The 22,721-nt window shown below is 40.7% G+C and overlaps 1 protein-coding gene across 1 annotated transcript in view; it reads left to right on the top strand.

Annotated features, from left to right (window-relative positions):
* Positions 1-118: 118 nt before the first annotated feature.
* The window catches only part of eml1 (EMAP like 1), a 151,276-nt gene continuing 128,673 nt past the window's right edge, over positions 119-22,721 (top strand). The window contains exon 1 of the mRNA XM_061968361.1: positions 119-285. Within this exon, the coding sequence (XP_061824345.1) occupies positions 141-285 (145 nt within the window). The 5' untranslated portion in view covers positions 119-140. The remainder of the gene's footprint in view (positions 286-22,721) is intronic.

Here is a 22,721-nt window from a genome sequence, read left to right as displayed (position 1 = left end):
TACTGCTAAATATATCAGCACACTGTTGACGTGTAATATACAGCTAGGACTTACTATTAGGGTTCTAAAAGGCACATGGTTTTGCATTGCATTGTGGGGGCTGGGTAGCCATTTTGTTTCCATGGCTGTTCTTAACCAGCATGTCCTATATTTCAATTGTCAACGGAGTCAGTTTATATACAGGCCAAACATTTGTGGATGCCAAGTCTGTAAAGGCTCACGGACAAACCAACTTTGAGTGTGTGCAAGACCTCGGCGTTTTACATCAGAAAGAGAGGTTAAGAGGTTAGTCGACAGAACTCGTCACTGTGTGGTGTCTCCTGGGGTAATTGGTTTCCAACTAAATATATATTTAAATCTGAAATACACTGGGCACTGATGTGGGGAATATTTAAAGTCTTCTCAGTTATTGATTTATGAATTGATGTATTGCTCTATTTCCCAAATACTGTACGCTGTTCGTAACCCGCACTTAGCTCAGCTTAATTTAGCTAACCCTAACATCCAACTAAAAGGTAAGTGTGCAAAATTGATTCAAACTTACCAGGGTAAAAATGCCGTGAACACACCTATATATACCAGGTGATGGCGTTAAAAGTCATGTTTGATTGTCTCACGGTTGCTATCCAGGCGATTCATCGTCTCTTTATTAGCTCACAAACCTGACTTCCTTGGCTTTGCTTCTATGCTAGAAATAAGACAAATCTCTCCAAATCGTTTTTCTTTTCCTACAGTGTTCCTGACAACCATGTTTTGAACTTGTTAAAGAAAAGAACACAACTTTTGGACAGTCTGGCTGTCAGCCATGTGAATAAGATATTCCGATGCCAGCAAGAACCACAATGCATTGCATTTTCATGTCACACTTAAGAGCCCTATTAGCTTAGTCCAGGGGTCGGCAACCCGCGGCTCCGGAGCCGCATGCGGCTCTTTGATCACTCTGATGCGGCTCAGCAGCTTACTTGCTGAACCCCCCGATTTTCCCGTGAGACTTCCGGACTTCAGTTTCTCTCGCAGAAAACTCCCCCGGGATTAATATTCACCGATTTTCACCCTTACATCTATAATAAGGGCGTACCATGTTGGTACAACATTTGGCGCTTTCTACAATCTATATCAACAGCGTGCTAACCCCAACACTTCTTATACAATGTACATCTTCTGCTTCCACACATACGTGACAGCAAGCATACTTGGTCAACAGCCACACAGGTTACACTGACGGTGACCATATAAAACAACTTTAACACTCTTACTCATAATGCGCCACACTTTGAACCAAAACCAAACAAGAATGACAAACACATTTCGGGAGAACATCTGCACCTTAATACAACATAAACACAACAGAACAAACACCCAGAATCCCATGCAGCCCTGACTCTTCCGGGCTATATTATACACCCCAACCCTGCTTCCTCACACATGAACCCCCCCTCTGTGCGTCGGTTGAGGTGGGCGGGGTTTGGTAGCGGGGGTGTAGAATGTATCCCGGAAGAGTTAGGGCTGCATGGGATTCTGGGTATTTGTCCTGTTGTGTTTATGTTGTGTTAAGGTGCAGATGTTCTTCCGAAATGTGTTTGTCATTCTTGTTTGGTGTGGGTTCACAGTGTGGCGCATTATTAGTAAGAGTGTTAAAAAAAAATGTTATACCGCCACCGTCAGTGTAACCTGTGTGGTTGTTGACCAAGTATGTGTTGCTGTCACCTACGTGAGCAAGCAATAGCCACATACAACGTGAGGATGATCAGGCACGCTGTTCATGGTGGGTGCTATATGCTGTACCAACATGGCACGCATGACGCTGACAAGCGCCATTCGGTTAAAACCCGCGTGCCGCACCAGCTTTCAAAACCTATATAAAGGTGTGTGCAGCGTGTCCGAGACCCCTGGTTTAAACATAGCACAAAGTAAAAAAAAATCTCTGTATACAGTGTTATATCATTTAAAATTTCATAAATTTTTTGCGGCTCCCATAGTTTTCTATAATTTGTGAAACTGGTCAAAATGGTTCTTTGACTGGTAAAGGTTGCCGACCCCTGGCTTAGTCCAACAAATTAAGCAACAGCTAGTTAGCCTAATGTAACAAATGAGGCTACAGCTATCCATCCATCCATCCATTTTCTACCGCTTATTCCCTTTGGGGTCGCGGGGGGCGCTGGAGCCTATCTCAGCTACAATCGGGCGGAAGGCGGGGTACACCCTGGACAAGTCGCTACCTCATCACAGGGCCAACACAGATAGACAGACAACATTCACACTCACATCCACACACTAGGGCCAATTTAGTGTTGCCAATCAACTTATCCCCAGGTGCATGTCTTTGGAAGTGGGAGGAAGCCGGAGTTAGGACTAGCCAATTACCTTCGTCCACCTAAAAAGCTACATCAATTGGCAAGTTAGCTTAATGGAATTAGTTAATGTATGTTAGGCTGACCATATTCTAAAATCCTAAAAAGAGGACACATATATGCGTGCCAAGGCGGGCAGCACGCCAAGGCCGGGACTAGGTGAAAATTTGCCAATGATACTCAAACTTGCTTTATAAATAATTTTTTTTTTTTAAATTAAGCATTTTTTCTCCTCTGTTGACAGCAGTGTTGGCGCTAGGAATTTTCAAAATGGGGTCCCAGGGACCCCTACAAGTCATACAAATGGGGTCCCACAATACATTTTTGGGGTCCCACTTTTTTGTAAGCGTTTTGAAAAAAAATTATAAACGTATGCATTATCCTGTTATATCTCACATTGTATATTGTATTTTGGAAAAAGGTTGTCATAAACGTTACTTAATTCATTTAAAAAAAAGAAGAAAAAAAAGAAAAAACATTTGTATATATATGTAAATGTATTCAGTTATAAACATTTATTCACTTTCTTCTTTACTTCATGGATCTAAACTTTACGACTGCTGGTAGTTTTTTCTATGTTTTTATTTAATAAGTTGTAGGTGTATTTATTTCAGTATAAAAGTGTAAAAAGTGTTTTGCTTCGGTCATGAAATAATGATAATGATGTGTCGGGGCATACATACATTTTATATTGAACGCTTAAATCACTGGAGTCTACATCAACTTCAGATTTATCCCTCATTTCAAAATGTTTTAGTTTTTTTTAATGTTGTTTTTTTGTTTGTTGTTTTCTGCCCTTTTTTGTCAAACAAAATTATGTTTTTAATGGCAAACACACAAAATATGCAAAATCTTCCACCGAAAATATTTTTCAAAGTGGAATATTTGATGTGAAGTAATCGAAACCTTGGATAGGTCAATAATTCATAATAACATTGATTTTGATTCAATATTATGTTTTGAGCAATGATAGTTTGAAATAAAAAAACAGCTTTGTTTTATTAGTCAACATTGCAACTTTTTCTAAAATACATTTCACCTTTAAGAATGTGCCGTGGGCCTTTAAAACATTAGCTGTGGGCCGCAAATGGCCTCCGGGGCACACTTTTGACATCCCTGCTATAGATAATAAAAAATTTAATCTGATGAATCTATCGATAAAAAGCAGAGCCTGGAAACGCATGCGCGTTTATCATAACTCTCTCGCTCTCTCTGTCTCTGCCCCTCCCTCACGAATGCTGCTGCGTGCACACACTTTCACAATTAGTTTTGTTTTTAACCCCTTCTCAACCCTGAACGTACATTGAAAATACACGCAACCCTAACTCAAAATGCCGGACATTTGAGGCATTTAAGAAACTCCGCCCGGACAGCCCTGCAAAAGAGGACATGTCCGGGGAAAAGAGTACGTATGGTCAGTCTAATGTATGTTAACCTACAGCTAGGACTTGCTAAATAGCCAATGGCAAGTGAGCGTAATGTAGCATATGATGCTAGAGCTAGTACAAGCTAATTTCAGTTAACTTGCTACATGATTTTAAATGCACTTTGTGGGTGAAATTATTATTTTTCAGTTAAATGTATTTCTATATTTTTTTACACTCTAATGTATTGATTTTACATCAATTGTTCTCATTTGCATTTTATTCTACGAGCTTTAACATTAACAGCCTATTTGTTTCTCATTGGCACCCGAGTGTGTGTGTCCGCGGGGGGATGGGGTATTCGCATGTCTTTACCGACCTGATTTAGTGTGTTCTCCCAGTGCATGGGCCGTCTGAATGGGTCAGCCCGCCGAGTAAGGAGCTCCGCAGAGTTTGCACAATACGTCAGGAATGAAATGCAGCGTCATGCTGAGCTCATTATGAGGCTTAATTAATACATGTAAATGAGCATACCTACAGGCTCTTTCTCATGGTGAGAGGATGAGTGCAGGGGGGCAATGTGGACAATCTTTGCACAAGAAAGGGTTTGCCATCTGGGCTTGCCAAGGGGGGGGCGCCGAGGTAGAGATAAAGCCAGGATGTCGGAGATTTGGAAAGTCTCACATAAAAATACCTGCAATGTCACAGACAGTTTTGTCAGCACAATTTGAAGACACCACATTATACACTTGAGAAATAAAACATGTTAAGAAGTGACCATTACCTCGACTTGAAAGGGCCTGTCCAGTCCACAAATTACGTTTTTATGGTTGGAAGGCCTCAGGGTCTTCTTAGCCTCATGTTGGTCCCCTCGTTGTCCGGACAAAGAGATGATTACAGTCAGATTATTAAAATAAAGATGTTTGATTAGACTAAAACACAAACCGGATCAACACAGAAACAAGAAGGACTGGTTAATTCAGAGAAAAGGTTTAACAAGATGGCTTTTTTTTTTGCCCTCTTCATTGTTTTGCTGAATAAGACTCAAAATCAGTGAATTAGGAGTGGAATTTTTTAATTTTTTAAATTTAAAGTTTACATGTAAACCAGTTATTTTAGCAAATCATATCGTGCTTTTGTCATGTTCAGGTAGTATTTATAGAGCGACCATGTTTTGTAGCATAAGATAATTAAAAAAATTAAAAAAGTACCAATGATTGTCACACACACGCTACGTGTGGTGAAATTACTCTCTGCATTTGACCCATCTCCTTGTTCACCCCTTGGTAGGTGAGGAGCGCAGTGAGCAGCAGCGGGGGCCACGCCCAGGAATCACTTTGGTGATTTTACCCCCAATTCCAACCCTTGATACTGAGTGCCAAGCAGGGAGGTAATGGGTCCCATTTTTATAGTCTTTGGTATGACTCGGCCGGGGGTATGAACTCACGACTAGGGATGATGTTCGAAACCAGTATCCCGATTGTTCGATAAGAAAAGAACCGATTCCATGGATTCGAATCCCTTTTTGAGAACCAGTTCCCGTTATCGAAGCCACTACACCGTATTTTCGCGACCATAGGGCGCACTGTATTAAAAGGCGCTGTGTCAGTTACGGGTGCTATTTCTGTATTTAACGCATAAATAAGGCACAACGTATTTTTGGGCGCAGGCATGGTTAAACATACGCTAGCTTAAAACATACGCTAGCATGCATGGACACTGTTTTAAAAAGGCAGCAGGAGCAAAGTTGAGTTCTGTTGTACTTTATTGAAGTATTTATCAATGTACTCACATTATTTTTTGATCAATCCTCATCCACAAATCCATCAAAGTCCTCATCTTCTGTGTCCGAAATGAACAGCTGGGCAAGTTCTCCATCAAACACGCCAGATTCCATCTCCTCATTTTAAAAGTCAGTCTCGTTGTCCATTAGCATAGCAAGCTAGCACAACAGTAAAAACCAACTTCTCTTGCCCCGTTGTGCGTATGGATTCGCTACCGTGCTGGTCCCCTCTTCTCCAGTGTGCTTCACCAGTATGTCGAAAGTGAGTGTCCATGTTGGTGATGTGTTTGTCGGCAATTTTTCTATTTACAACGCACATAGCAGCACAAAATGCTCACTGGGAGCGTGCCTTTAGCGTCACCTGAAACCTTCACCCTATAACGGCCGCATGCTGTCCTCAGTCACGTCTGCTTTTCCTTCATATATGCTAGTCTTTGGTATGACTCGGCCGGGGTTTGAACTCACAACCTACCGATCTCAGGGCGGACACTCTAACCACTAGGCCACTGAGTAGTCTCTGTCACTTTCTTTTTCAAAAGCGACTATCGGCAAATCTAGCAACTATTTTTTGATGTTTGGAGACATGAATGCGTGTATCACTGTAAAGTCCTTAACGTACAAGCGGTGCTGCTGTGAGGTCTGTGGCCTTACCTCACAGGCGGTCCCCTGTTTACTGAATGTCTGCTTTTAGACAGCTTGTACTGAAAACACCTTTCATTGTACTTTTAAGTGCAACAACAATAAAGTCCATTCCATTCCAGTCAGAGCAGAGAGGCGACGCACACTCACTGCGTGCAAAGTTTTCGCCGTTTATGCCTTGATTGAGATGTAAATGTAAGTGTATCATCACTGTCACACTTCAAATAAAAACAAACCTATTGTTCACGTCAATGAGCCAGTCAATAGATTTGGTTTGTTCGTGAATATTACAACCCTACAGTCTTTTGATCAAATTTGATTCTCTAACATTTAAGGATATAGAACAAATAAAAATAAAAATAAACTAACAATCAAAAAAGAAAATTAATTTACAGTTCTAATCATAATTTGCATTTTTTAACTCACTTTTTATGTCTCCAACTACGTTATTCCTCTCGACTACAGTAATGTAATCAATTATGCAAATGAGGCATTGATGTCATCAAGCAACTTCCAGCAATTTTATGCCAATAGCAATAGCAACTTTCCTTACTGGAGATGGCAACACTGGAAGACGAAGAGAGATGAGAAAAGATTGAGGACAGTGAGAATGGAGATGTAGACGAGATACACATTGAGAACACAGATGCAAAGGATGAGGCAGAAGAGCAAGCAGAGAAAACATTGGAGATTATTTTCATTTCTGCTTTAGGAGGCCACAATGCAGGGAGAGCTTCTGGATGTGAAGAAATCAGTCTTAAGGTATAAATCGACATTATAAGAGGCCAAATCGGTGTTAAAAAACAAAAACATTTTTTAATGCATAATGCCACTAAAATCTCACTCTTTTCGTTTTCTGAAACTTGGCAGCCCTGCTAATTGGCTTAGCATTAAAAGAAAGCTATCGCTAACAGCTAGTTAGCTTAATGTAGCATATGAAACTACACTAGCTACCCTTAACCCTAATTAACGCCGTATATTGAATTCAGCTGTTGCCAATGTAGCATAGTGAAGCTAATTAGCTTGTCGTATAAAATAAAGCTATCACTAAAAGCTAGTGAGTTCAATGTTGCATATACAACTAAATAGGTTAGTTGATTACCATAACTGAGTAGTGTAAGTTAAAAGCATTAGTTAATTACCTCGATGAAGCATTATTATGAAGTTAAAGACACTAGCTAGTAACAGTAAGCAGCAGTTAATGATTAGTAATTCTAATGTAGCATCTGAAGCTACAAACAATAATCAAATAATTTAAGCAAATAGCTAAAGCTGCTGTACATAGGGTGAACATTTCCATGACACCAAAAAGGAGGACATTATGCGGCATATCAATAAATTACTATGGTGTACATAGGACTGGTATACTCTTATTTATAGTACAATTTTGAGTGGTTTGAAGATGATGTTTGTGTGGCTGAATAGGAAAAAATATTAAAGTCAAGTGTTTGTTAACAGTATTTGTATTTATTCAATACATTGTGGTGTTCAAAAAGTGACCACTGAGATGAATCTTTTCAAGTGCAGGGTGCCACAAAGCATAACATGTGTGGACTTAAATGTAGTTAACATATATAATTAAAAAAAAATGCCACAAAATTTTTTCCACATCAACATCAAGGCTGCTTGCTGCATATCTGGTTGCGTTATGCAGAATATGGGCCAAACAGTTTGCAGGGAGCACATCTTTTTGGCTCAGTTTCAGCTTCTGATACACACTGTTATGTTTGCCACAATTGACACTGGCATTGTCTGCTGCATATGCAGACATGTTTTTCACCTCTAAGCCAGACATCTCAAGTTTTGCCAGCAGCTGGTTTGTTATGGCTTCTGACGTTTCGTTGCTGTCACTATAAAAATCCAACAGGATATGTTGGATGCCTTCATCAAAGTGAAAATACCTTACCACAATGGGAAAACACTTGTTTGTTCCTTTATTTGAGGCGTCGGTTGCTACGGAAAAGGGTAGGTTGTTTTCTTTTATGTACTCGGTATGTTCCTGTACCGAATAGTGAGCGATGACGTTCTCGCACAATGCCTTGGCTTTTGTTCGGCCACAGGCCATCCCTTTAGCTGTGGGCTAGTCACTGAAAATCTCCCGGTCCACTTTCATGCCGCAGTCTAAACTTCTGTAGGACTGGTGATGCTTTACAGCAGTGGTTCTCAACCTTTTTTCAGTGATGTACCCCCTGTGAACATTTTTTAAATTCAAGTGCCCCCTAATCAGAGCAAAGCATTTTTGGTTGAAAAAAAGAGATAAAGAAGTAAAATACAGCACTATGTCATCAGTTTCTGATTTATTAAATTGTATAACAGTGCAAAATATTGCTCATTTGTAGTGGTCTTTCTTAAACTATTTGGAAAAAAATATGTAAAATAACTAAAAACTTGTTGAAAAATAAACAAGTGATTCAATTATAAATAAAGATTTCTACACATAGAAGTAATCATCAACTTAAAGTGCCCTCTTTGGGGATTGTAATAGAGTTCCACCTGGATTCAGGAACTTAATTCTAAACATTTCTTCACAAAAAAAGAAATCTTTAACATCAATATTTATGGAACATGTCAACAAAAAATCTAGCTGTCAACACTGAATATTGCATTGTTGCATTTCTTTTCACAGTTCTTTTTGACAGACATTTTAGTGAGGGTCAAACCATCATGGCATGGGGGAAACTCTGGGTTTATGGTAATGAATGGAATAGCCTACTTAATTTGATGTTCAGTTTATGAACTTACATTACATTACATACCCCCAGGGTACCATTTGAGAACCACTGCTTTACAGCATGGTACACCTTGCACAGCTCCGCAGCAGTTATCTTGTCATCCAGGGGCGACGAAACTTCATGAAAAAATGTCCTCATTGAAGAGGTACCTGCCGCATGTTTATTACTTTTATGTTTATCCGTACCCGCATGCCGTTCAATTGCAGCTTTCCCCTGACTACTTACGTCGACATCACATCGACAAAGTGTGCAGAAGCCATGGAATGAGTCTCGACTGCTTTTCGTTATAAATTCGTGCTCTTTTATCCATGTTTACTTTTTTAACCAATGATAAGCAGATTTGTATCCGACACAGCTCTTAGCCAATCATTTGATACGTTACTGCGTTGGGGGCATTTTTTACGGTCTTTGATTGGCTATCGCGCTGCAGCCCAGCAAAAATGAAAAAACTCCGCTCTTTAAGCCTAGTGCCTCAAAAAGGAGGACAAATACGTGTCCGGCTTGAAGCTGCGCCGGACGCCGGACAGGGCATTAAAAATCCGGACTGTCCGGCCTAAATCCGGACACCTGGTCACCCTAGCTGTCAGAGGTGGGACCAAGTCATTGTTTTGCAAGTCACAAGTAAGTCTCAAGTCTTTGCCCTCAAGTCCGAGTCAAGTCCCGAGTCAAGACAGGCAAGCCCCGAGTCAAGTCCAAAGTCAAGACTGGAAAGTCTCAAGTCAAGTCCTAAGTCCTGCATTTTGAGTTTCGAGTCCTTTCAAGTCCTTTTAACCACAGACTAATATATTAACACAGATTGTGTATGCTTTTCAAACGCTGTATTTACTTATTAAAACAAGTGCATTTTAAATTGCAGGAAAGAAAATTGTGCTGACATTGCACTTTATAATAGCACTATTAACCAGTCATTTTAAACATTAACTCATTCCTTTACAGAACAAACACGTTGAAAAATAAAGTGCAAATGTACTTATTTGTACAAAAGTGTTAACATTGAAAAAACATGACATATACGTGAACATAACAAAAAAGTTGTACTTTTTATATGTCAGGGCCCTATGCTGCATTGCATTTGCAAAAGACCAAATTAGCCAAGAGTCTGTCAGTCATTTGTGCACGATGGGGGCGTAGTATGATGCCACCATGGCTGAAAACTCGCTCCACTGGAGCACTGGAGGCAGGCACTGCCAAGACTCTCATGGCCACTCGGAACAGTGAAGGAAGAGTCTTCATGTTCAATGCCCAGAACAAAAGGGGGAGAGAGTTGTTTTGGGTTGGTGCACTACTTGTAATCAATCAATCAATCAATCAATGTTTATTTATATAGCCCTAAATCACAAGTGTCTCAAAGGGCTGCACAAGCCACAACGACATCCTCGGTAAGTGTATCTTGTGTTTTTTATGTTGATTTAATTAAAAAAAGAAAAAAAAAAAAATATATATATTTCTTGTGCGGCCCGATATCAATCGATCCACGGACCAGTACCGGGCCGCGGCCCGGTGGTTGGGGACCACTGAGGTAAACAACCAACATGATGTCAGAAAGCTAGCTAAAACGGTACACATATTCATAATATAGTATACATTTTAACTGACCTTTATTTTACTATTTTTGTCTTTTTTTAGGTGGCTAAAATACGCGGTGCTGCTGACCGCCGTCTAACGTTACGTGTGATATATTGACTAACGTAACCCTGCTTGAAAAAAATCACTGAACAAAAAGTATGAATAGGTAGTGAACTGCAACAGATTCCCGTGTTTGCAATAACGTTATAACGTTAGCAGTGAGTTTACAGCCTCACTGATTTAACTACACAGCAAATAAAAGTCACGTTACTTAGCCAATAAACGTTATCTTACATTCAAAACTTACCGTTCTTTGTGCAACTTCAAATGCCGGACGAAGTTGGAAGTTGTTGCCTCTCCATCAGTAATTTTCGAACCGCATGTGTTGCATACTGCAAACCGTTTTGTGTTGACCACCTCGTAATTTTTATACCCAAACAAAATTATTTTAGGTATCATTTTTTGTTCACTGGCGTGTGGTTTGGACATGTCTTCTTCGTTGGTTGTCCTGCAATTTGATTGGATGAATGCTGTGTGATGAAAACAAAGTAGATCTAATTTGATTGGCTGTTGTACTGAGACCACACCAGCTGACACACGCAACGCTGATAGACAAGTACACAATGAAAAATACGGAATAACTTTTTCATCTTTGGGTTTTGGGGAAAGTAGCAAGTCATGTCAAGTCATGTCAATTCAAAAGGCTCAAGTCCAAGTGAAGTCACAAGTCATTGATGTTAAAGTCTAAGTCGAGTTGCAAGTCTTTTTACATTTTGTCAAGTCGAGTCTAAAGTCATCAAATTCATGACTCGAGTCTGACTCGAGTCCAAGTCATGTGACTCGAGTCCACACCTCTGCTAGCTGTACAGTTAAGAGACATGATCATTATGACCCCATCCTCTTCTTGATTCAAACAATCTAAGTTATGTGCCTTTCCTAAAATATTTTTTAAAAATTAACCATTTTGAGTTAGTTGCAAACAGTCCCTCTGATTGTATGTAGCATGAATGAAATTAAGCACATGCTAGCTAGCTTAATGTAGCATTTACGCTACAGTTAGGACTTGCTTAGTTTAAAAGAATGAAACTTTTGCAAACGGTTAGTTAGCTTGCTGTAACATGATATGAAGCTACAGCTAGTACTAGCTCATTAGCTTGGTCTAACTCTAACAAATGACGCCACAGCCAATGGCTAGTTATATGTAGCATAAAGAGCTGTAGCCACCTGATAGCTTTGTGCGTGTATTATGAAGCTACAGCAAACAGCTAGTAATAAAACTGTAAAACAAGCCTGACGTTAAAGTCAAACATATGAAACTACAGCCAAAGGCTAGTTAACTTAATAAAGCATGACATGAAACTACAGCTAATGCTAGCTAATTAGCTTACTCCAACAAATGATGTCACAGTCAATGGATAGTTATTTTAATGTAGCATAACACGCTATAGCCACCTGTTAGCTATGTGCTGCTTTTTTAAGCTGACTTTCTCCGAAGACATGGTATATAATTTTAAAGTCTCAATCCATTGCTTTTGTCTTAATGGAAAAGCCTTTTGTCTTCATGGGTAAGTCTGACATTTTGGTCTTCACACAAATGCAAACTACTCCTTTTAAACTATTGCTAATATTTCTTCTTGCGGTAATAAGTGTTGATATATTGAAGCATTCATGCGGTTCACCCTCCTCCACATCAGCAGAGAGAAGGAAGAAAAATCTGGCGTCTGGTTTGTTTTGGACTGAGTAAAATAGATGTTCTGTTTGTCTTATTGTTCACGTAGGCTGGAACCTCATCACAGCTTTAGTTTCTATCACTCTTGTGAGTGCACTTGTGTTACATGTTTCACTTCTTTGCAGTTCTCGTACCGTCAAAGTAGCTTACACCCCCTGGCTGTGTTTATTTAGTTGTGAGTTTTTTTTTAGCTGCTCTAAGCTGTTCTCTGTTTTGATATAAAAGTCACTTTTGTGTAAAGGGGAAGTTAAAATTTTCACACACTGTTGAAAGTGTTTTAATGGACCATGAAGCTGCGTGGCACAGTCTTCCTCTGTTTTTTAACCATGTCATGGACAACTTTTTGAAAAAAGAGAGGGCGAGGGGGCCAGAGGGGGAGGAGAAAGTCAGCTTTTTGCGTTTGTGTTTTTTTTAGGTTTCCAGTTTCAGCCGACTTGTTTCCGTCAGGTTTTATTCATGACCTCCATCTGGAAATAATATATGTTCATGAAAACAAGCCATCAGCAATTTTAGGGAAGAGTTGCATGCATGCTTGTGTAGAAAGGGGACATTAGTTGCAGCCTCCCATATAAGTAACACACAGAATAGTCCCTTTTTCACTGCAGGAACTTTTTCAGGAACTTCTTTACTTAAAGTAAATAAAGTTCCCCCTGTGTTTCCACCAAAAACTACCCGGGTAGATTTAGTTCTTAACGGAACCTTTCGGAGTTCCTTTTAGGCTATGTCTACCCTAAGCCGGATAACCCCTTAAACAAAGAATTATTTTGCCTAAGCTACATTTCAGCCACACTAACCCATTGTTTAAGGTTCCCCTCCTTGGATAGTTTTTTACACGGGTAAGTGCGCCGTGTATTTCTTGAATCTCTGGCTCTTAGGTTTGTATGGACTCATTGATCGTTTACAAACGGAGTTCGGAGAGGAAGTGAAGTCAGAAAGACCGCGCCCCACACAGGAAGTGACGTCAGAAAGAATGCGCCACAGCCAGCTTCATAACAAACGGAGCTAACCACTGGAAAGATGGAGGCGAGTTATCCAGACATGCCCGTGTTTCTCCATCTTCTACATGTACAGACGCTTGTGGGAATCACACATGAATACCTTAAGAGAAGAAAACGCGCGATTGCAGCTATTTGGGATACAACACTTCTCAGACGGCAAGAGAACTTTCTAATGTCCAGGTCAGCTGCGATTCTACTTACCGAAAAACTTCGTCCATTTGTCAAAGGAGAGTCAACGAGAATGCGGGCTCCCGTGGATGTGATAAAAAAAGGTAGCGTGTGCTTTGTATTACTTGGCCGTCGTGGGAAGACTACGGAAAACGGCGAATGCTTTTGGACTGGCAAAGCAGACTGTATCAGTTTATTGTCCGCCGTGTATGTCGCAGACTCAACGTCTAGGTCCAGAGTATATAAAGTCACCAAGAATGATCCAAAGAATTCACGCATATGCCTTTCTACACCAAAATTAATCTATTTATTATTATTATTCTCCATATGTTGGCGCGCTCTACTTTCCATATTTTTCATTCGATTCAAACCGTTCCTACTTCAAACTGTTCAGCCAATTTGGGAATTCCCAGTTTTCTGACAAATGTTTCCCATTCAAAATAAATTGGAAATTTTTCAATCCGAATTGAACAATTCCACCTTCAAAACATTCCAGTTATCCTGGACATTCAAAACTACCATATTCGCATTAATTCCAGGAATTCCCAGAATTCCAGGTTTTCCGATCCTTATTTTCACCCTTTTTTCTTTCGACTACTCCTTCCACATTTTTTAACCCATTTGAACCGTTCCACGATCAAAACATTCCTCTTAGTCAGGAAAAATACATTTAGTTGTTTTTTGAACTGGAAAAATTCCCGTTTTTTCACGAAATTCCAGGAATTCTGTAACACCATTTCTCAATTAAAAATGTTACTACTTCAACATTACTCGGCCAATTAAAAAACAATCCAACACCAACCATTTCAACTCATTCAGAACATTCAAATTGTTTACCATTTTTGAAAAAAATCCCACTTTTCCCAAAATTCCCAAATTTTAGGAAATTTCCATTGAAATGAATGGGACATTTTTTAAAGTTCCACAATTCCCACATTTTTCATCCGATTCATATCGTTACAACTTAAAAATATTCAGCCTGTTCAGGAATTGTGTGCTGTCCTTCAACAATTCAAATTCAGATTTCCCTAAATTCTCATTTTTAAGGACATTTTCCCCATTCAAAATGTATTGGCCATTTTTCAAACTTCCACAATTTCCACATTTTTCAGTCAATTCAAACCATTCTACCTTGAACACATTCAGCTCATCCTGGACATTCAAACTACCATTTTTCCACCATCCATTCGTCCATTTTCTACCGCTTATTCCCTTTGGGGTCGCGGGGGGCGCTGGAGCCTATCTCAGCTACAATCGGGCGGAAGGCGGGGTATACCCTGGACAAGTCGCCACCTCATCGCAGGGCCAACACAGATAGACAGACAACCATTTTTCCACGTTCATCAAATTTCCAGAAATTCACTATTTTCCTCACCCTATTTTCAACCTTCTTTCACATTTTTCAATCCTTTCATTGTCAAAACATTCCTCTTAGCCAGGACAAAAAAACAAGTTGGTTTATAAACTAGAAAAATTACCGGTATTCCAGGAATTCCTGGATACCATTTTTCAATAAAAAATATTTCACCATTTAATAAAATAATAAAACAAACAACATGTTTACTTGACCCACTTCCTGGGAAACTTATCAAGGAGCTTTTTGTATTATTAGGTCCATCAGTGCTAAATATTATAAACTTATCACTTTCCTCTGGCACTGTTCCCCTAGCATTCAAGAAAGCGGTTATTCATCCTCTGCTCAAAAGACCTAACCTTGATCCTGACCTCATGGTAAACTACCGACCGGTGTCCCACCTTCCCTTTATTTCGAAAATCCTCGAAAAAATTGTCGCACAGCAGCTAAATGAACACTTAGTGTCTAACAATCTCTGTGAACCTTTTCAATCCGGTTTCAGGGCAAATCACTCTACGGAGACAGCCCTTGCAAAAATGACTAATGATCTACTGCTAACGATGGATTCTGATGCGTCATCTATGTTGCTGCTTCTTGATCTTAGCGCTGCTTTCGATACCGTCGATCATAATATTTTATTAGAGCGTATCAAAACACGTATTGGTATGTCAGACTTAGCTTTGTCGTGGTTTAACTCTTATCTTACTGACAGGATGCAGTGCGTCTCCCATAATAATGTGACCTCGGACTATGTTAAGGTAACGTGTGGAGTTCCTCAGGGTTCGGTTCTTGGCCCTGCACTCTTTAGTATTTACATGCTGCCGCTCGGCGACATCATACGCAAATACGATGTTAGCTTTCATTGTTATGCTGATGACACCCAACTCTACATGCCCCTATAGCTGACCAACACGCCGGATTGTAGTCAGCTGGAGGCGTGTCTTAATGAAATTAAACAATGGATGTCCGCTAACTTCTTGCAACTCAACGCCAAGAAAACGGAAATGCTGATTATCGGTCCTGCTAAACACCGACATTTATTTAATAATACCACCTTAACATTTGACAACCAAACAATTACACAAGGCGAATCAGTAAAGAATCTGGGTATTATCTTCGACCCAACTATCTCGTTTGAGTCACACATTAAGAGTGTTACTAAAACGGCCTTGTTTCATCTCCGTAATATCGCTAAAATTCGTTCTATTTTATCCACTAGCGACGCTGAGATCATTATTCATGCGTTCGTTACGTCTCGTCTCGACTACTGTAACGTATTATTTTCAGGTCTCCCTATGTCTAGCATTAAAAGATTACAATTGGTACAAAATGCGGCTGCTAGACTTTTGACAAGAACAAGAAAGTTTGATCATATTACGCCTATACTGGCTCACCTGCACTGGCTTCCTGTGCACTTAAGATGTGACTTTAAGGTTTTACTACTTACGTATAAAATGATACACGGTCTAGCTCCGTCCTATCTTGTCGATTGTATTGTACCATATGTCCCGGCAAGAAATCTGCGTTCAAAGAACTCCGGCTTATTAGTGATTCCCAGAGCCCAAAAAAAGTCTGCGGGCTATAGAGCGTTTTCTATTCAGGCTCCAGTACTATGGAATGCCCTCCCGGTAACAATTAGAGATGCTACCTCAGTAGAAGCATTTAAGTCCCATCTTAAAACTCATTTGTATACTCTAGCCTTTAAATAGACCACCCTTTTAGACCAGTTGATCTGCCGTTTCTTTTCTTCTCTCCTCTGCTCCCCTCTTCCTTGTGGAGGGGAGGGGGGGGGGCACAGGTCCGGTGGCCATGGATGAAGGGCTGGCTGTCCAGAGTCGGGACCCGGGGTGGACCGCTCGCCTGTGCATCGGCTGGGAATATCTCTGCGCTGCTGACCGTCTCCGCTCGGGATGGTGTCCTGCTGGCCCCACTATGGACTGGACTCTTACTATTATGTTGGATCCACTATGGACTGGACTCTCACAATATTATGTCAGACCCACTCGACATCCATTGCATTCGGTCTCCCCTAGAGGGGGGGGGGGGGGTTACCCACATATGCGGTCCTCTCCAAGGTTTCTCATAGTCATTCACATCGACGTCCCACTGGGGTGAGTTTTTCCTTGCCCTTATGTGGACTTTGTACCGAGGATGTCGTTGTGGCTTGTGCAGCCCTTTGAGACACTTGTGATTTAGGGCTATATAAATAAACATTGATTGATTGATTGAACATTTCTTGACCGATTTAAACAATTCCAAAACCAACCAATTTACCTCATTCAGGACATTCATGCTATTTATCACTTTTTAAAAATCCCCGCTTTCCTGAAATTCCCAAATTTCCAGGAAATTCTGATTTAAATAAATGGGATTTTTTTTTATTCCACGATTCCCACATTTCTCAATTGATTTAAACCATTCCAAAACCAACATATTCCACTCATCCTGGACAATAAATCACTTTTTTAAAATCCCCACTTTTCCCATAACTCCGAAATTATCAGGAAATTCCCAGTACAATGAATGGGGACATTTTCCAAGTTGCACAATTCCCCAATTTCTTGACTGTTTAAATGAGTTCTAACACCAAATCGTTCACCCAATGATTTTGTTACATGGTGCCATCTTAGAAGTATGATGACTGTTCTAATGTTAGCATGCTAACGTTAGCACGCTAACATTTTACGTTAGCATCTAAGCTAATTTTGTACGTTTTAACCTAATAACCATAGATTTTGTTACTTGGTGCTCTCTTAAAAGTATGCCAGCTGTTCCCCCTGTGTTTTAGGGTTATCATCACACTTTTCCTCTTTGCTACCCGTCTGACCATCTGACAATGACTCATGATTCGAATAGTATTCCGAGGATGAGGATTGGAATCAAAATCGATTTTAAATTCAAACCGATTCTCGCAATATTTTACAATTTATAAAAAACCTTTTCAAAGCAGGTCGCAGGTTACAAAGGCTCCTCTTGACTGTTGGCGTGGGTCATTTACGTGCAGCGAGTAAGCCAATCATGGCCTAAAAAAAACAGGGCAGCACGGTAGTACAGGGGTGCTGCTCGTGCCTCAAGGAAGGTCCTGGGTTCAATTCCCGGGCTCAGGGTCTTTCCGTGTGGAGTTTGCATGTTCTCCCTGTGACTGTGTGGGTTCTCTTCAGGTACTCTGGCTTCCTCCCATCTCCAAAGACATGCACCTGGGGATAGGTTGATTGGCAGCATTAAATTGGCCCTAGTGTGTGAATGTGAGTGAGAATGTTGTCTGTCTATCTGTGTTGGCCCTGCGACTTGTCCTGGCTTCCGTCCGAGTGCAGCTGCGATAGGCTGCAGCACCCCCTGCACCAACATGGAGTATTAGGCTTTAGTATTTCATTGTATTTTAGTATTTCAATTAACTGGAATCAAGTGTACTGTGGGGCCCTATTGTCGTGAATCACACCTGAGACATCATAAATTAATCAAATCTTTAATGGACATGTGGAAGTAAACAATGTGATAAAGAACATTTTACCACAATCAATCTAGGAATCTAGGTATCTGGTCAGGACACTCCTCACTCTTTTGCCTTCACCTTCATTGTCTATTCGTTTTTGGTGACTTTATATACTCTGGACCTAGACGTTGAGTCCGCGACATACATGGCGGACAATAACTGATGAGTCTGCTTTGCCAGTCCAAATGCATTCGCTGTTTTCCGTTGTATTCCCTCGTCGGCCAGGTAATACAAAACACACGCTGCCTTTTTTATCGCATCCACGGGGGCCCGCATTCTTGTTGCCTCTCCTTCGACAAATGGACAAAGTTTTTCGGTAAGTAGAATCACAGCTGACCTGGACATTCGAAAGTTCTCTTGCTATTCCTCTGGCACAACACACTCGTTGACAAACATATCCCACCAGGCTGCTGTTCTTCCAGGCCTTAACCAAAACCGTCGCTCAACATTGCTATGTTGCCGTCTGAGAACTGTTGTATCCCAAATAGATGCAATCGCGCGTTTGCTTCTCTTAAGGTATTCATGTGTGATTTCCACAAGCGTCTGTACATGTAGAAGAAGGAGAAACACAGGCATGTCTGGATGATTCGCCTCCATCTTTCCAGTGGTTACCTCCGAGTTACGAAACCGGTTGTTATGAAGCTGGCTGTGGCGCGTTCTTTCTGACGTCACTTCCTATGTGGGGCGCAGTCTTTCTGACTTCACTTCCTCTCCGAACTCAGTTTGTAAATGATCAATGAGTCCACACAGAGCTAAAAGCCGGAAATTCCAGAAATACACGGCGCACTTGCCCGTGTAAAAAATTATCAAAGGAGGGTAACCTTAAACGATGGTTTAGTGTGGCTGGCACGAGGCTTAGGCTCAATAATTATTCGTTTAAGGAGTTATCCGGCTTAATGTAGACAGGGCCTTAGTCTAACAAGCTAGTAAGCAAAGCTTCCTCTTAGTCAACCTTGTTGTCGTGAAATTTTCAGATTCCAGTGCAAAGATAGTCAGGAAAAGTTTGTAAGCGCAGCTGCAGGGAGAAAGGATGCGTCAGGCAGGTCTTTGGCAAACGCTTGAACCTCGGCTCAGGCTTAAAATATGCGGTGAAAGCCGGCTCAGTTCTGCGAGGAAAGAAGATCTAGTTTGTGTCGGAGGGAGCTTGCAGCAGAGCGAGTGCACAGATAGAGCAGATATTCACTCAAGTCTAGGCTTACGGAACAATTCTTCGCCTGTCTGCCGCACACGGTTGGCCGGTCACACCTGAGAGCCTGTGAAGAGCAGCCAGACATTTTGCGGGTTGCTGAAACCACCACCCCCACCCCCTCACCTCCCAGCACAGACACCCTTTCAGTGCACATGCAGGTCACTGTCTGTATATCTAACTAACTATTTGCCAGTCTGCCTGGAGCCGATACAATCTCCTTTAAAACCATAATGGCTTCAGCAGGCCCCCGAAGGAGGCAGCAACTAGTGTGTGACGAGAGGTTTGTCTACATGACAGTGGGGGGGATCATGTTTTTAAAAGCCCCCAAGTTAACCCCAGTGGAAAAGGTTTACGCCTACCACTAAAGCCACAGAGACATTTTGTAAGGTGTAACAGCTCAGTGTTGTATCCAATGACAATACCATCAATCTACTGCAGATTTAGTTACCAAATACAGTAAAGCTTCCCGTGGTTTGTTCATAACTCAACACACTGTTCATGTTTAAATCTGTTGTAAAGTCAAGCTATTGCCGTTTTATTAACTACATTACAATTTCAGTTACGTTCTGTTTTCAGTTACAATGTGGTATACCATAAATTATTTAGTTATAGCCAGGACGTTTATTCATCAAACAAGGAAATAATTGAAAACAGGCAAATAGAAGGGCTATCAAATAATCGCGATTAAACATTTTTATTATTTGTTAAAAATATTTAATCGCGATTCATAGCAGTTTGTTTGTAGTTAACTCAAAATTAATTGCGATATCGCAGATAAATATCATTTTTCTTCATTAACAAATGTATCCTAGGCATATCAGACAGTCAGAAGTCGGAACTTTTGGAAGATTTTGATTAAAACAGGTCATAGGTAAATATTACAGCGTTGGTCTTACTCCCGCAAAAACGTTTTCGATTGCATCGAGAGTACCACAAGCAGATGCCTCCACTAGAACGAGCTTCTGCCAAAAGTGACCCCTAATGAAGAAGTCTTCCCTCTCTTTATAGCAGCGAGTCCATGGTCAACGAATCCTCACGAGGGTGGGGGCCAGTCCAACAAGGAAGAGGGAGACACTTGAGCGTTTTGTACCATTCTTTAGCTATTGAAGACAACTAGAACTTGAGGTTACACTCTGAGACACTTTATTGTTATCAAGGGATTAGACATACCAAAACACACATCAATGTCTCCAAAGTAGTTGGGCAGGCCTGAAGGTCGTTGACGTAGCTGCATATTTGTGCAGATAGTGATAGTGATAGTGAAGGCCACTTCAAATGAAGTTCAAGAATTAAAGTGTATATTTGCTCTGACATTCTAACAACGAGGATCAAACTGCTTAGTCAGCATTATTACTGCAGATTGATTTATTCTAAGGAACAGTACGGTTAATTTTAACATTATAAAGCGCACACAGAGGTAGATAAAGCTGGATTCTGACCACTTGTGATACATCAGATGAAGTTACTGCCATTTTGTAAAGTTAATACTATAACATCATCAAGATATGAAAACTAAAACTGGCAAAATTGGTTGGAAAAACTCAATCATATAGGTGGACTGTTCAAAAACCACGTTAACAACAAACAGAGACAGTAGAGGAGAACGATCGTCTCCTGTATTTACATCTCAGCACATACACTGATAAGAGATACCGCCCTCCAAAATAGTTTCTCTCTCTTTGATGAAATAACATTAGAGGAATTGTTAAGATGTGTCAATGGGACAAAACAAACAACATGTTTACTTGACCCATTTCCTGGGAAACTTATTAAGGAGCTTTTTGTATTATTAGGTCCATCAGTGCTAAATATTATAAACTTATCACTCTCCTCTGGCACTGTTCCACTAGCATTCAAAAAAGCGGTTATTCATCCTTTGCTCAAAAGACCTAACCTCGATCCTGACCTCATGGTAAACTACCGGCCGGTGTCCCACCTTCCGTTTATCTCGAAAATCCTCGAAAAAATTGTCGCACAGCAGCTAAATGAACACTTGGTGTCTAACAATCTCTGTGAACCTTTTCAATCCGGTTTCAGGGCAAATCACTCTACGGAGACAGCCCTCGCAAAAATGACTAATGATCTACTGCTAACGATGGATTCTGATGCGTCATCTATGTTGCTGCTTCTTGATCTTAGCGCTGCTTTCGATACCGTCGATCATAATATTTTATTAGAGCGTATCAAAACACGTATTGGCATGTCAGACTTAGCCTTGTCGTGGTTTAACTCCTATCTTACTGACAGGATGCAATGCGTCTCCCATAACAATGTGACCTCGGACTATGTTAAGGTAACGTGCGGAGTCCCCCAAGGTTCGGTTCTTGGCCCTGCACTCTTTAGTATTTACATGCTGCCGCTAGGCGACATCATACGCAAATACGGTGTTAGCTTTCATTGCTATGCTGATGACACCCAACTCTACATGCCCCTAAAGCTGACCAACACGCCGGATTGTAGTCAGCTGGAGGCGTGTCTTAATGAAATTAAACAATGGATGTCTGCTAACTTCTTGCAACTCAACACTAAGAAAACGGAAATGCTGATTATCGGTCCTGCTAAACACCGACATTTATTTGATAATACCACCTTAACATTTGACAACCAAACAATTACACAAAGCGACTCAGTAAAGAATCTGGGTATTATCTTCGACCCAACTCTCTCCTTTGAGTCACACATTAAGAGTGTTACTAAAACGGCCTTCTTTCATCTCCGTAATATCGCTAAAATTCGTTCCATTTTGTCCACTAGCGACGCTGAGATCATTATTCATGCGTTCGTTACGTCTCGTCTCGATTACTGTAACGTATTATTTTCGGGTCTCCCTATGTCTAGCATTAAAAAATTACAGTTGGTACAAAATGCGGCTGCTAGACTTTTGACAAGAACAAGAAAGTTTGATCATATTACGCCTATACTGGCTCACCTGCACTGGCTTCCTGTGCACTTAAGATGCGACTTTAAGGTTTTACTACTTACGTAAGATGCGACTTTAAGGTTTTACTACTTACGTATAAAATACTACACGGTCTAGCTCCAGCCTATCTTACCGATTGTATTGTACCATATGTCCCGGCAAGAAATCTACGTTCAAAGAACTCCGGCTTATTAGTGATTCCCAGAGCCCAAAAAAAGTCTGCGGGCTGTAGAGCGTTTTCTATTCGGGCTCCAGCACTATGGAATGCCCTCCCGGTAACAATTAGAGATGCTACCTCAGTAGAAACATTTAAGTCCCATCTTAAAACTCATTTGTATACTCTAGCCTTTGAATAGCCCCCCTTTTTTTAGACCAGTTGATCTGCCGTTTCTTTTCTTTTCTCCTCTGCTGCCCCCTATCCCTTGTGGAGGGGAA

Source organism: Nerophis lumbriciformis, linkage group LG08 (assembly GCF_033978685.3).
Source record: "Nerophis lumbriciformis linkage group LG08, RoL_Nlum_v2.1, whole genome shotgun sequence".
In the NCBI taxonomy this organism is placed as follows: domain Eukaryota; kingdom Metazoa; phylum Chordata; class Actinopteri; order Syngnathiformes; family Syngnathidae; genus Nerophis; species Nerophis lumbriciformis.
Note: the sequence above shows the minus strand (reverse complement) of the source record. Positions and strands in the feature narration are given on the sequence as shown.